Source organism: Saccopteryx leptura, chromosome 1 (genome assembly GCF_036850995.1).
Source record: "Saccopteryx leptura isolate mSacLep1 chromosome 1, mSacLep1_pri_phased_curated, whole genome shotgun sequence".
Taxonomy (NCBI): Eukaryota; Metazoa; Chordata; class Mammalia; order Chiroptera; family Emballonuridae; genus Saccopteryx; species Saccopteryx leptura.
The window spans coordinates 95,753,402-95,767,090 of record NC_089503.1 but is presented as its reverse complement, the minus strand read 5'-3'; the positions used below and the strand labels follow the sequence as shown (position 1 = coordinate 95,767,090).

Genomic DNA, 13,689 nt, shown 5'->3' with positions numbered 1-13,689 from the left:
TCTCAATTCAATTATTGTTTAAGAATGATTTATTGAGTGCTTACTCATTAAATGCGAGACAGGGTGATGGATGCTCTGCTGAGATCTTGTTCATTTGAAATCCAAAGGAAATGCAAATGCCTCCCGGATCTCGCTTCCTGTCCACCCAGTAGATGTGCTTTATTGTTCTCTGCGTGCCTTTGCTACTTTGCTCCTCCCTTATGGCACTTTATTTATTCACATACTTGCTGCTTCCCACCATCACCAGTCTTGTTCCCCATTAGCCTATCAATTTCACCGTGGCAAGGGCAAGTCCCATTCATGTTTGCAACTATCCATGCTGCCTTAAGACTTTTTTAAGTTGAGAACCAAAAGATACATGAAAGACACTGTGGTTGGAAAGAAAGGGGGCAGATGTAGGACACTAGCTTCCTCCTTTAGTACTAGAGTGGGACAGCAGGCAATACCGCTTTCTTTGTTTCAAGAGAACCTCTTAATGGTGACCACTCTTCTCTTCCTCCCCTCCTCCTCCCTCCTTCTCCCTCTCCTCCTCTTTTTCACCCTCCTCCTCCTCCTCTTTATCCTTCTCCCCTTCTTCCTCCTACCCCTCCTCCTCTACCCCCTCCCCCTCCTTCTCCTCCTCTCCATCCTCCCTCTGTCTCTTTCCCTCTTCTCCTCCTTTTATTTTTTACTATTTAATTGTAGTCTAATTTAATCTCCAACTTTTTATGTGCCTAGTCTCATCTTTAAAATGGGTCAATATATATATAGGTATAAAACACTTTTTGCTTTGTTACAGTATAATAAGTGACACTGTCTTCCACCTTTGAACATTCAGTGTCAAAACTCATGCAACAAACCAGTAATGTTCCAAAAATGGATAGAAATTTAACCCCAAAATTTGATTATTTCTTAATTTATAAAATATTACAATGAAATTTCATAGATTGAATTAATAGTAATAAATGACATCTGCAAGCACTTTTGCTCTTTGAGCCATAGTAATAAGCATAATGTAAAATGGAAACTGTAGAAATACAGTTGAATTAACTAGTTTTTCTACTTCACTTCTTCCTTAGATTCGGGTCAGAAGACATTTAAAAGGAGAAGATCAATCATAAATTGGGCCTTTTGGCGGGGTTCTAGCATGCACCTGGATAACTTGTCCATGTCACCAACATCTCCTATGCCAGGACAGCTCTTTGGAGTGTCTCTGCCAAATGTTTGTGAGAATGATAATGTGCCCAAACCTGTCCTGGTAAGTCTCATGTGGACCGGTAACATCGGTGGGAAAGGAGGTTGAGGAAAGGAGAGAGTTCTAGGAAGTAAATCTAATCCCCTAAATGAAAATATTATAGATACTACTGGCTTTAGCTAAGAATCAGTACTATTATTACTTCAAAGAATAAAAATCTGATTAAGCTATTACAGACTCATACATTAAACATAATAGGAAGAGGTCACCTATTCCACCTGTCTCAGGAAAGAGCCAGTAAGCCTGCTCAAATAAATGAGAATTTGCTTGGTGGGCAGAGAATTCACATTATCCCCCACAGGACTCTCACTTCTTTCTTGAGTTCTACGTCATTCTGAAAGTCTCCTTTAATCACTTTAGCAGCAGAGACTACTCAATCTTATGCTTTTTAAAAATCTTATATGTGTTTTATTTATAGTTCAGGTGTTTATGCATAAAAATACATCCTGTGGCATTTAGTTATGTTTCTTGTATAGAATGGTTCAGATGAAAACCACTGCATTGGTCTTGTCTCCAACTGATATAGTAAATGATCATGGTTAAGCCATATTTATTGAGCATCCACTATCCTCTAAGTGTCACACTAGATGTGTGGCATTTTATGGTATATTGCACAACTGTAAGTGCCAGATACTAGCCTAGCCACTTTATGGCTTTCCCTGCACAACAGAATTAAAGGGTAGTTACCATAATTATCATTATTATCATCCCTACTTTACAATTTTTTTAAAGCCTCACGTTTACCCAAAATCACAGTAAATGTGCTATAACTAGGTTACAAACCCCATGGGTTGCTTGTCTCTAACACCCATTCCTTCCCTTCACTGCAAGCCAAGGGCATGCAGCTTGAAAGAAAGCACGATGAAATACTGACCAGAGTGGAACGGAATGAGATGTTTTTAGCCTGATTTTAAAAGAAGGCAGTAAATACAGGAAGTAGAATGAAATATGAAGATGCATATAAAGGAAGGCAAGGAAATGGAAAATGAGTTTGACAATAAATTTCTGTATTTAGGGAAAAGTTTTGTATTAGAGAATAACGGGAAAGCTCAGGGAGACAGAGGAGGCCAGTTAACGAAACCTTGGAGCAGCAGTCAGAGAAATTTGATTTTAAAGTGACCATTGGTTCACTAAAACAAGACAGTCTTATTAAAACAAGTGTTCAAAGTGGAATGTTTTTTAGATGTTGAATTAAAAAACAAAATGACTTAGAGATACCAAAAAATAAAAATGACTTTAAATCTTCTAGCATCTATCCCTCCCCACCCTCAGCTCTTTCCCTAGTACGCCCCAGCCCGTGGCAGCCAAACATGTGCTTCAGTGTGTAAAGTGCCATTTGTTTTCTTTTCTTCCCCATAGGATATGCTTTTTTTTCTTAATCAAAAAGGACCCTTCACTAGAGGCATCTTCAGACAGTCAGCCAATGTGAAATCTTGCAGAGAGCTGAAAGAGAAAATGAATTCTGGAGTTGAAGTACAGCTGGACTGTGAATCTATTTTTGTGATAGCATCTGTTCTAAAGGTAGGAAAAGTTCTCTCCTCATCTACTCCATGGTGTAGCTTCAGAGAAAGACAACTAGTTTCTTTCAATATGACATTATTCCCATCTGCAAAGAGCAATAATAGATTTAGAATCTAAAAAGTGTTTAAAAAAAACCCACAAAACTTCACAAAGTCAAGGTTGCCCTTTAAAAGCCACCACCAGTGATATGACACATCTGACATCCTTTTAAAATTTTTTTATCCCACACCACTGTCCTCGTCTTCACTTCTGCTACATGCAAAAACCTGTTGTTAAATTTAAAATAAAACACAGCACATCAACCAAAACAAACATAACTGACTATGATTTCCTCACAATCTCACCACCTTCTTAATAAAGGCAAATTTTTCAAAACTAAATTTAGTAAACTTTGAAAAAGAAGTTGACCATAACAAACAAACATTTACCTAACAACTGAAACAAAAAATTGCTCTGTGAAACCACTGAAAATTTCATTAGTACTTTTTAAAGTAAAAGTGGAATCGGAGTGACTGCAGTGTCTGGGCCTTATCTTATAAAAACCCTTCCCACATTGACATTCTTTATGGTTCTTGCCCTCACCCCATGGTTACTTGAGTCACATCCGTAGTTGGGTTAGAGCTCTTCCAAAATGTTCTCCTCCCACATTCTTGAAAATGCTTCAGATGTTTGGAAAACATAGAGTCAAAACCAGCTTTTAGCAGAGCTTTTGACCCTAGAAATAGCTTCTGCAGACCTTCCGCATGCAGCTGTGGCTCCCATCTCCCAGCAGGGTGGGCGTGTTCCATGCCAGGGATAGAGACAGGGCCCCAGCCTGCATCCCAGGGTGTGGAGCATAAACACCAAATTCAGGAAAACATGGTGAGGAAGATTCTTGCATATCCCTACTCCTGCTGGATGGTCAACTGCTTACAGGATCTTACTTCATGATCTAATGCACAATCAGATGTTCCTGCTAAATGGGCATGTCTGCTCTTAAACAACCCATGCTCTGGGCTTCTGCAATTAAGTGTTAGAAGAACTGGAGAGCTAGAGCTAGGGTCGTCTAATCTGTTTTGTACAGGGTTTGTGATTACTCTTCAATCCGGCATACAATATAGATACATATGGTGTGCTCAGGCAGATATATGTCGAGGAGAGAGAGACACAATGTATTTTTCTTCTTCTTAATCATATAATTAGGCTTTATCCCATCTATTAATTTAAGAAATTAAAGCCTATGTTTTAGAAAATGTTCCTTATTATGCTATTCTTCATAGCATCACACTTCTTAAAGTTTTGTGCTAAATGTTGAGTCCATTACAAAAAATGTATAATTCCAGAAGAGTTCAATTGTTTTTTAAATTTCAGAAATATTACTTATACAATAATAAGGAAAAGGCAAAAACTGATCCAAATGATTGAAAATTCTGCTTAAACAGGTTATAAGAAGTTGAAGTTTTAACTGCATTTTATTCTCATTTCTTCCAAGTAGTTGCAGGAAAGTAGACACCTTTTGCCAACATACTTTGAGCTTTTGTTTCTTATTTTTAAGACTATTTAGAGGTGGTACTTTAGTTTTTCTTTAATTTTTTACTTATGCTGGTTTTGCTTAAATATAAGCTCAATTTTTGCTTGAGACACTGTAACTTTGATCTCTGAGACCTTTGGGGGAAAGTTCATTTTTAATCCTGAAAGAATCTCATCTCAGATGTACTTGGTAGTTCTGCTGGTGCCCTGGGCTCTGGTTTGGAGGGGAGGAGGCTGTCTGTGCGGTGCTGGGAGCTGGCGACTGTAGTTCAGAACCTGCCCCCAAATCCTTTCTCAGCTGTGATGGTGGTTGCATTTCGTAACATGTTATTCCAGCTGTGGAGAGTTCATTGTGATGTTATGACCTATTATCTTTCAAGTGTACATTTAAATTTTAATGGGTGTTTTTCTTCAAGACGGAGTATATTTCCATTGAGATTTAAAAAGAGAGCTATTGTCATTGCCACACTTTGAAATAACAGATTTTGCCTCTTTTAAATCTGACTTTTAAAATAGGTGCAGCAACTAAAATTAGTTTGGAATTATGAAAATTCAATACCAAAAAGAGGTAACTTTTGTAAAGACAAATCTGAATCACAAGTATTCATGTCTCTTTCTACTAGAAGATGTAATAACAGAAAAAGCTATAATAAAACCGAGAAAGAGACAATACAACAGGAAGAATCAGTCTTCTTCCTACTTGTTAACTACTATTTTAAAAAAATTGTATTATTCTAGGAGACATACTACAATGAGGTTTTAAAAGTTATTTTAGAATCTGAATTATAGTCAGTTGTCCTTCTCTTGTCTCTCATTAATATTTGTTTATATTGACATACAGCAACAGTTCAGGACTGACCACCATGTCTGGGCCTGTGCTTGGCAGTGAAGTATATGAGTGAGGGTGGCCTGTGCCCTGGAGGAGCTCACAAGCTAGTGGGAAAGACACACATGTAATCAGCTCACTGTAACAGTGAGGTATCACAGCTTTCCTATTAGTAATATTAGCATGACCTGTAACTAAGAAGTTGTGCGTTGCTTTTTGTAAAACACACTGGTAAAATCGCTGATTTGGTTTTCCAGCAATGTTTAAATTGCTCAATTGCAGCTTTCTCCTATTTCCAGGTTCTAAGCAGGAACTTGCAAAATGATGGCCAGCCATGGGTATACTGCTTAGACATGAAGTTGAGTTTTCTCTGCCTAAAGTTTACCAAGGTGGAGATCAGACTTTGCAAGTTATCCTTGCTAATACCATGCCAAAAGCAACAGAAAGAGTTGGCTTAATACAGAAATGAACCTAGGACCAGAACCAAACTTTTTTTTTTCACTCATTCAGTTTATTTTTAAGCTTTTTATAAACAAAGGCCAAACAACAAGGACCCTTGGCCATGTACTGCTTGTGCTATATATAGTCTGGTTTCAACACACCCAGCCCCACCAGTGGTTTCAGCAGAATAGGCTCTGGAAGGCCAGAGGGATCATGTGCTGGGGACCTGTTATTCAGTGTACATCAGGCATGGAGGGAGGGGTTGCCCCAGGCTCCCAGAGTGGAGCCATTGCCTGGATAGCATTTTCCCCCCAGATGGTAAGAACCCTTTTATGGGACATACAGGAAGAAACTCTAATTATCTCTAGATGGAATTGTTCACCAATATCACTGGAATATAAAGTTTGAAAATAACAGGGACATCCCACTGAGTAAATATGTATATAATGATTGGATAACAGATTACAACCTTATGAACCTCACAAATGTCTTGGTGCATTTCTTTGAACTGGTGATTTGAGAGGGGAAAGGGGATTTAAGATGATTTGCCAAGCTCTGTCACAGAGTACTAGTTTGCTAACCTGTACATAAACAGATTGTCTTGTATTTTTCCCACTATAACTGACTCCAGCTATTTCTAATTTTTGTTAGGAAAAAATCAAAGTGTGTATTTCTACGTGTACACATTAATGGAGAGTTGACACAGATCTGTGTATTACAAAGAGGACTTAACTGAACTTTTCAACAAAATGTTTCATAATTTCTCCAATACATATTTAGCACAAAGACAATGATTTAAAATATTTATTTTTCCCTTTATGTAAGGATTTTCTACGAAATATTCCTGGAAGTATTTTTTCATCAGATCTCTATGATCACTGGGTCAGTGTAATGGATCAAGGAAATGATGAAGAGAAAATAAATACAATTCAAAGGTAATTATTCTAATTTGGTCATGTCTCAAAAATTTATGGAAACACATTTTCTAAGCTTGTCTATTAAAGTTATGATGATTGTAAATGTCATATCCATGGGGACTAGTTTAAAAATAGATTTATGCTAGCTACTGTCAGTGTTATTGTTTTCTCCCTAATCTTATTTACATGGCATACTTGACCATTGTACACCTTCTGAGAGGAGCTGTAACCCATTAGACCAATTGCTAATACTATATGCCCAAACTACAATTGGTGATCTTAATTTTGGTAACTATTTAACCAGACTATTATGTATCTCAGTGAGAACTAAATTCATGGAACATGTCCTCCCTCCAGGAGGAAGTACATAGATAAGCAAGAATTACAACTATGGTGCAGTTTAATCAGTGCTGTAACAGAGATGTGGGGGGGAGGGCATTGTGGGGAGCACTGCAGAGAGGCAGTTAGTTCTTAAAAAGTGTCAAGGAAAAAGAAAGTTGCACAGTTTTAGTCCGATGACAAGGAATGCATTGTCCATACTCATGCAAAGGGAAGCTGCTGGCAGAACTAACCAACCACATCCCTCAATATTTCTTGCATTATAAGAGAATAGGAAAGAAATGTCCATTATTTTCTTTTTTTTAAAAAAGCAATACTTATAGTTACTGGAAAACCCACAATCCTGATGTCATTTTTTTCATATGCTGATTTAGTGAGCTTTTTCTTGAGCAACTTTAAAATATAAATTATTATCTATACACTGCTATTTTTTAATAGAATTTATTGGGTGACATTGGTTAATAAAGTTATGCAGGTTTCAGGTGCACAATTCTACAACATATCATCTGTAAATTGCATTGTGTGTTCACCACCCCAAGTCAAGTCTCACCCATCACTATATATACATTGCTATTTATAGACATCTCTTATCAATAGAAAAAAGTAGTACAACTTTTGAAGACACCAGGAATCAAAAGCTTGTAACAAAATACTATCCCTGTTTCCATTATGGTTTGGTGGATTCCATTCAGAGATAGTGAAGATAAGATTCTATACCGTGGATCGTTGTCTAAAACTTTATATTCTGTTAAAGTTTGATTTTTCTAAAAAAAATAAGTAATATTCTGAGTCTTTTACAAATATAAAATGAATGCATGTAAGAGATTTAACTTAAATTATTAATTAATGAGTGATGTTGCACTCAGTTCAGAGGAGATTTCAAACTACCACAACTTACCTAATTGAATCAAAAATGCAGAAATGAAGCACAGAGAGTCCCATTAAAAAGGACCCCAAGGAGGCCTACATCAAGACACATCATAATTAAAATGCCAAAGTTAAGAGACAAAGAAAGAATAAGAAAAGCTGCTAGAGAAAAGCAGTTAATTACCTACAGAGGAGCTCCCATAAGCATGATATCCAGCTTCTCAACAGAAACACTTGAGGCCAGAAGGGATTGGCAAGAAATACTCAACGTGATACAAAGCAAGAGCCTACAACCAAGACTACCTTATCTAGCAAGGCTGTCGTTTAAAATTGAAGGAGAAATAAAAAACTTCCTAGACAAAAGAAGACTCAAGGAATTCATTACAACCAAACTAGTACTGCAAGAAATGTTAACAGGCCTGCTGTGAAAAGACCAAAGGAAAAAAAAGAAATTGAGAAAAAGAGGATTGTAGATTTAAATAATAAAATGGCAATAAACAAGTACATATCAATAATAACCTTAAATGTAAATGGATTAAATGATCCAATCAGAAGTCATTGGGTAGCTGCGTGGAAAAGAAAACAGGAACCATACATATGATGTCTACAAGGGACCCACCTCAGAACAAATGATACACAGACTGAAGGTGAAGGGATGGAAAAAAGTATTTTATGCAATGGAAATGAAAAAAAACTGGGGTAGAAATACTTATATTTGACAAAATAGACTTTAAAACAAAGGCTATAGTAAAAGATAAAGAAGGTCGCTACATAATGATAAAGGGAGCAATCCAACAGGAGGATATAACCACTGTAAATATTTATGCATCTAATATAGGAGCACCTAAATATACAAAGCAGATCTTGATGGACAGAAAGGGCAAGATCGACAGCAATACTATAATAGTAGGGGATTTTAATACCCCACTAACATCAATGGATAAATCCTCTAGACAGAAAATTAACAAAGAAACAGCCTTAAATGACACATTATATCAACTGGATTTAATAGATATCTTTAGAACCATTCACCCCAAAGCAGCAAAATATAGATTCTTTTCAAGTACTTCATGGTACATTCTCTAGGATAGACCAAATGTTAGGACACAAACAAGTCTCAAATTTAAGAAGTCTGAAATCATATCAAGCATCTTCTGATCATAATGTCATGAAACTAGAAATTAACTACAATGGAAAAACTGAAAAACATGCAAACACTTGGAGGCTAAAAGGATGTTATTGAATAATGAATGGGTTAACAATGAAATCAAGGAAGAAATCAAAAATTTCCTTGAAACAAATGAAAATGAACATATAACAGCTCAAAATTTATGGGACACAGCAAAAGCAGTCCTGAGAGGGAAGTTCATAGCATTACAGGCATACCTTAAGAAGGTAGATAAGGTTCAAATAAACAACTTAACCCTGTATCAAAAAGAATTAGAAAAAGAACAACAAATAAAGCTCAGAAGAAGTAGAACAAAGAAAATAATAAAGATCAGAGCAGAAATAAATGACATGGAGGCTAAAAAAAATACAAAAGATCAATGAAACGAAGAGCTGGTTCTTTGAAAAGGTAAACAAGACTGATGAACCTTTAACCAGGCTCATCAAGAAAAAAAGAGGACTCAAATAGATAAAATTAGAAATGAAAGTGGAGAAGTAATAGCTGACACCGAAGAAATACAAAGGATTGTAAGAAAATACTATGAAGCTCTATATGCCAAAAAAATTGGACAGCCTAGGTGAAATGGATAAATTCCTAGAAACATACAATCTTCCAAAACTCAATCTGTAAAAGTCAGAAAATGAAAACAGACCAATTACAACAAATTAAATTGAAACAGTTATCAAAAGGCTCCCAGGAAACAAAAGTCCTGGACCAGAGGCTTCACAGGCAAATTTTACCAAACTACAATATCAAAGAAAAACTAACACCTATCCTTCTCAAGCTATTTCCAAAAATTTAAGAGGAGGGAAAACTTTCAAGCTCCTTTTATGAAGCAAGCATTATCTCATTCTAAAACCATGTATATACACCAAAAAGAAAGAAAACTATAGGCCAATATCCCTGATGAACATAGATGCAAAAATTCTCGAGAAAATATTAGCAAACTGAATCCAGTAACACATTAAAATAATCATACATCATGATCAAGTGGGATTCAATCTGGGGAGACAAGACTGGTACAACATTTACGAATCAATAAATGTGATTCATCACATAAACAAAAGGAAGGATAAAAATCACATGATTATATCAATAGGTGCAGGAAAAGCATTTGATAAAATCCAGCACCCACTTATGATCAAAACTCTCAGCAAAGTGGGAATACAGGGAACATACCTCAACATGATAAAAAGCCATCTATGACAAACCACAGCCAACATCATACTCAATGGGCAAAAATTAAAAGCAATCCCCTTAAGATCAGGAACAAGGCAGGGGTGCCCCCTTTCACCATTCTTATTCAACATAGTTCTGGAAGTCCTAGCCACAGCAATCAGACAAGAAGAAGAAAGAAAAGGCATCTAAACTGGAAAAGAAGAAATAAAACTATCATTTTCTCATGACATGATACTGTACATAGAAAAAAAAAACTCTACAGTTTCAGTCAAAAAACTACTTGACCTGATAAATGAATTTGGCAAGGTGACAGGGTATAAAGTTAATATTCAGAAATCAGTGGCATTTTTATACACCAATAATAAATAGTCTGAAAGAAAAATTAAGGAAACAGTCCTCTATTACAACATCAAAAAAAGTACCTAGGAGTAAATTTAACCAAGGAGGTAAAAGACTTGTACTTGGAAAATTATAAGATATGAAAAAAGAATCAAGGAAATTACAAACAAGTGGAAGCATATACTGTGTTCAGGGATAGGAAGAATAAACATCATTAAAATGTCTATATTACCCAAAGCAATGTATAAATTCAATTCAGTTTCTATTAAAATGCTGATGGCATACTTCAAAGATATAGAACAAACATTCTAAAAACTTATATGGAACCAAAAAAGAACACAAATAGCCTCAGTAATCTTGAAAATGAAGAATAAAGTGGCTGGTATCACACTTCCTGATATCAAGTTATACTACAAGGCCATTGTAATCAGAACAGCTTGGTACTGGCATAAGTACAGGCATACAGATCAATGAAACAAAACAGAGAACCCAGAAATAAACTCACGCCTTTATTATGGTCAATTGATATTAGACAAAGGAGGTAAGAGCATACAATGGAGAAAAGGTAGTCTCTTTAATAAATGGTGTTGGGAAAATTGGACAGATACATGCAAAAAAATGAAACTAGACCACCAACTTACACCATTCATGAAAATAAATTCAAAATGGATAAAAGACTTAAATGTAAGTCACAAAACCATAAACATCTTGGAAGAAAACATAGGCAGTAAACTCTTCGATATCTCTGATAGCAATAATTTTGCCAATTTATCTCCATGTGCAAGTGAAATAAAGGATAAGATAAAAAATTGGACTACATCAAACTAAAAACTTTTGTACACCAAAAGACACCATTAACAAAATAAAAAAGACAACCCACACAATGGGAGAATATTTTCACCAATATGTCTGATAAGGGGTTAATAACCAAAATTTTTAAAGAACTTCTAAAACTCAACACCAGGAAGGTAAGCAATCCAATTAAAAAATGGGCAAAAGAACTGAATAGACACTTCCCCAAAGAGGACATATAGATGGCCAGTAGGCATATGAAAAAATGTTTAACATCACTAATCATCAGAGAAATGCAAATTAAAACCACAATGAGATACACCTCACACCTGTCAGAATGGCGCTAATTAGCAAAACAACACACAATAAGTGCTGGTGAGGGTGCGGAGAAAAGGGAACCCTCCTGCACTGCTAGTGGGAATGCAGACTTGTGCAGCCATTGTGAAGAACAGTTTGGCATTTCCTCAAAAAATTAAAAATGGAACTGCCTTTTGACCCAGCTATCCCACTATTAGGAATATATCCTAAGAATACCAAATCACTGATTCAAAAGAAGATATGCACCCCTATGTTTATTGCAGCATTGTTTACAATAACTAAGATCTGGAAACAGCCCAAGTGTCCATCAGTGGATGAGTGGATAAAAAAGCTATAGTACATGTATACAATAGAATACTACACAGTCATGAAAAAGAAGGAAATCTTACCTTTTGCAATGGCATGAATGGACCTGGAGATTATTATGCTAAGTGAAGTAAGCCAGGCTGAGAAAGACAAATAACATATGATCTCACTTATATGTGGAATCTAATGAACAAAGTAAACTGAGGAACAGAATAGAGGCAGAGGTGGGATCACAGGGACCTGAGGGACAGCAGTCAGAGGGGAGGGAGATGAGGGGATGGGATCAGAGAAGGTGAAGCAATTAGTCAAATTATGTATACATAACACATAGATACAGATAACAGGACAGCAAATCTCAAAGGGAAGGGGGGAAGGGAGTTAGGGGGAGGGGAAAACAGGGTGTAAAGGGGGACATGGGGTTGGGGGGAGAGGGTGTTATATTGAGTGGGACACTTGAATCCATGTTAACACAATAAGTGAAAATTAATAAAAATTAAAAAAAAAACACATATATCTATAAAAAATAATGTGGAAATCAATTTACAAATAGACGCAAAACTGGCTTTCTCTATTGGGGCATTGATGGGTAGGGGAAGACCACAAATAAATCATTTGTTTCTTTACCGGACAGAATTTTCAATCCTATGGGCAAGTGTTAGGTACACTATTAGTTATCTACAACTTATAGAGTTTGTAAAGTTAGCTCATAGGCCTTCAAGCCTCCATAAATCAGATAATAGAAAAGTATGCTACTGTCTTACTTTCCATTGAACACACTCAGTAATCTCTTGCTCCATTTCAATATCTTTCATCATTTGTCTCTACAGAACTACATTCATTGTAAATTCACTGTACTAAGAAATGCCTTACTCTTGTCTTTTGCAACAGGAATCAAACTACCTAATTTTCTCATCTTGGTTGCAGATTCTTGTTTAAAAAAAAAGCAACAACTAAGAATATCAACATACAGAGGGTCCTCGGGTTACGGCACAGTTCCATTCCTACAACAGTGTCGTAACCCGAATTTTGGTGTAAGTCAAAACACACCCCAGCCTAAATCACTTACCTATCCTAACACAGTTGTAAAATCATCATCTAGACTAGAACATAAAAACACAACTAAACCACAGAAAAAGGAAACAGCCATAGTATACTATACTATACTATATGTGTATTCTTCCACCATGTGCAACCAAACTAGTTCTCCTATGTAGTCCATAGGACAACACTAATGGTGTAAACTGGAACACTCACATCTCAATATTTTAACATTTTTATGGGAGTGAATGTGTAAACTCGAAACATCATATGTCAAGACTGTCATAACCCAAGGACCTCCTGTATATGTTTTCTGGACAACAGTAAAAATCATTTTTAGTGAATGATAATTTTACAGTCTCTTGTCAATTACAAAATAAGAACAGTAGGAAATAGACTATGATAAGCTTGACTTATATGTGAAAGCGATACCAGTGATACAAAATTTGGGACAGACTGACTTTGGAAACTAGTGGCACAGAACATAGGTTCTCAGAATGGACCTGGCGATCTTAACAACTAAAGTTTGGGTTCCCCTCAAAAGACACAATTCCTGTGTTACTATTGCATTAAAGGAGCACTTTAATGGTTGTTTCATCAGACAGTTTTTGGAGGGCTTGGTTGAGAATATTCTGAAATATTATAGGATTTGCCTAAGTCAAAATACATTATATTAGTTTCAGGTAAATATTTCAGGTAGCATTTTTTTTTTTTTTTTTTTTTTTGCATTTTTCTGAAACTGGAAACGGGGAGGCAGTCAGACAGACTCCCACATGCACCCGACCAGAATCTACCTGGCATGCCCACCAGAGGGCGATGCTCTGCCCATCTGGGGCGTTGCTCTGTTGCAACCAGAGCCATTCTAGCACCTGTGGCAGAGGCCATGGAGCCTTCC

The 13,689-nt window shown here is 36.3% G+C and overlaps 1 protein-coding gene across 5 annotated transcripts in view; it reads left to right on the top strand.

Annotated features, from left to right (window-relative positions):
- The window catches only part of ARHGAP20 (Rho GTPase activating protein 20), a 108,434-nt gene that overhangs the window by 85,821 nt on the left and 8,924 nt on the right, over nt 1-13,689 (top strand). For all 5 annotated transcript variants that reach the window (XM_066371639.1, XM_066371640.1, XM_066371638.1 and 2 more), the window contains 3 exons: nt 1,059-1,237; nt 2,594-2,755; nt 6,357-6,466. In XM_066371639.1, coding sequence (XP_066227736.1) covers nt 1,059-1,237; nt 2,594-2,755; nt 6,357-6,466 — 451 coding nt within the window. The remainder of the gene's footprint in view (nt 1-1,058; nt 1,238-2,593; nt 2,756-6,356; nt 6,467-13,689) is intronic.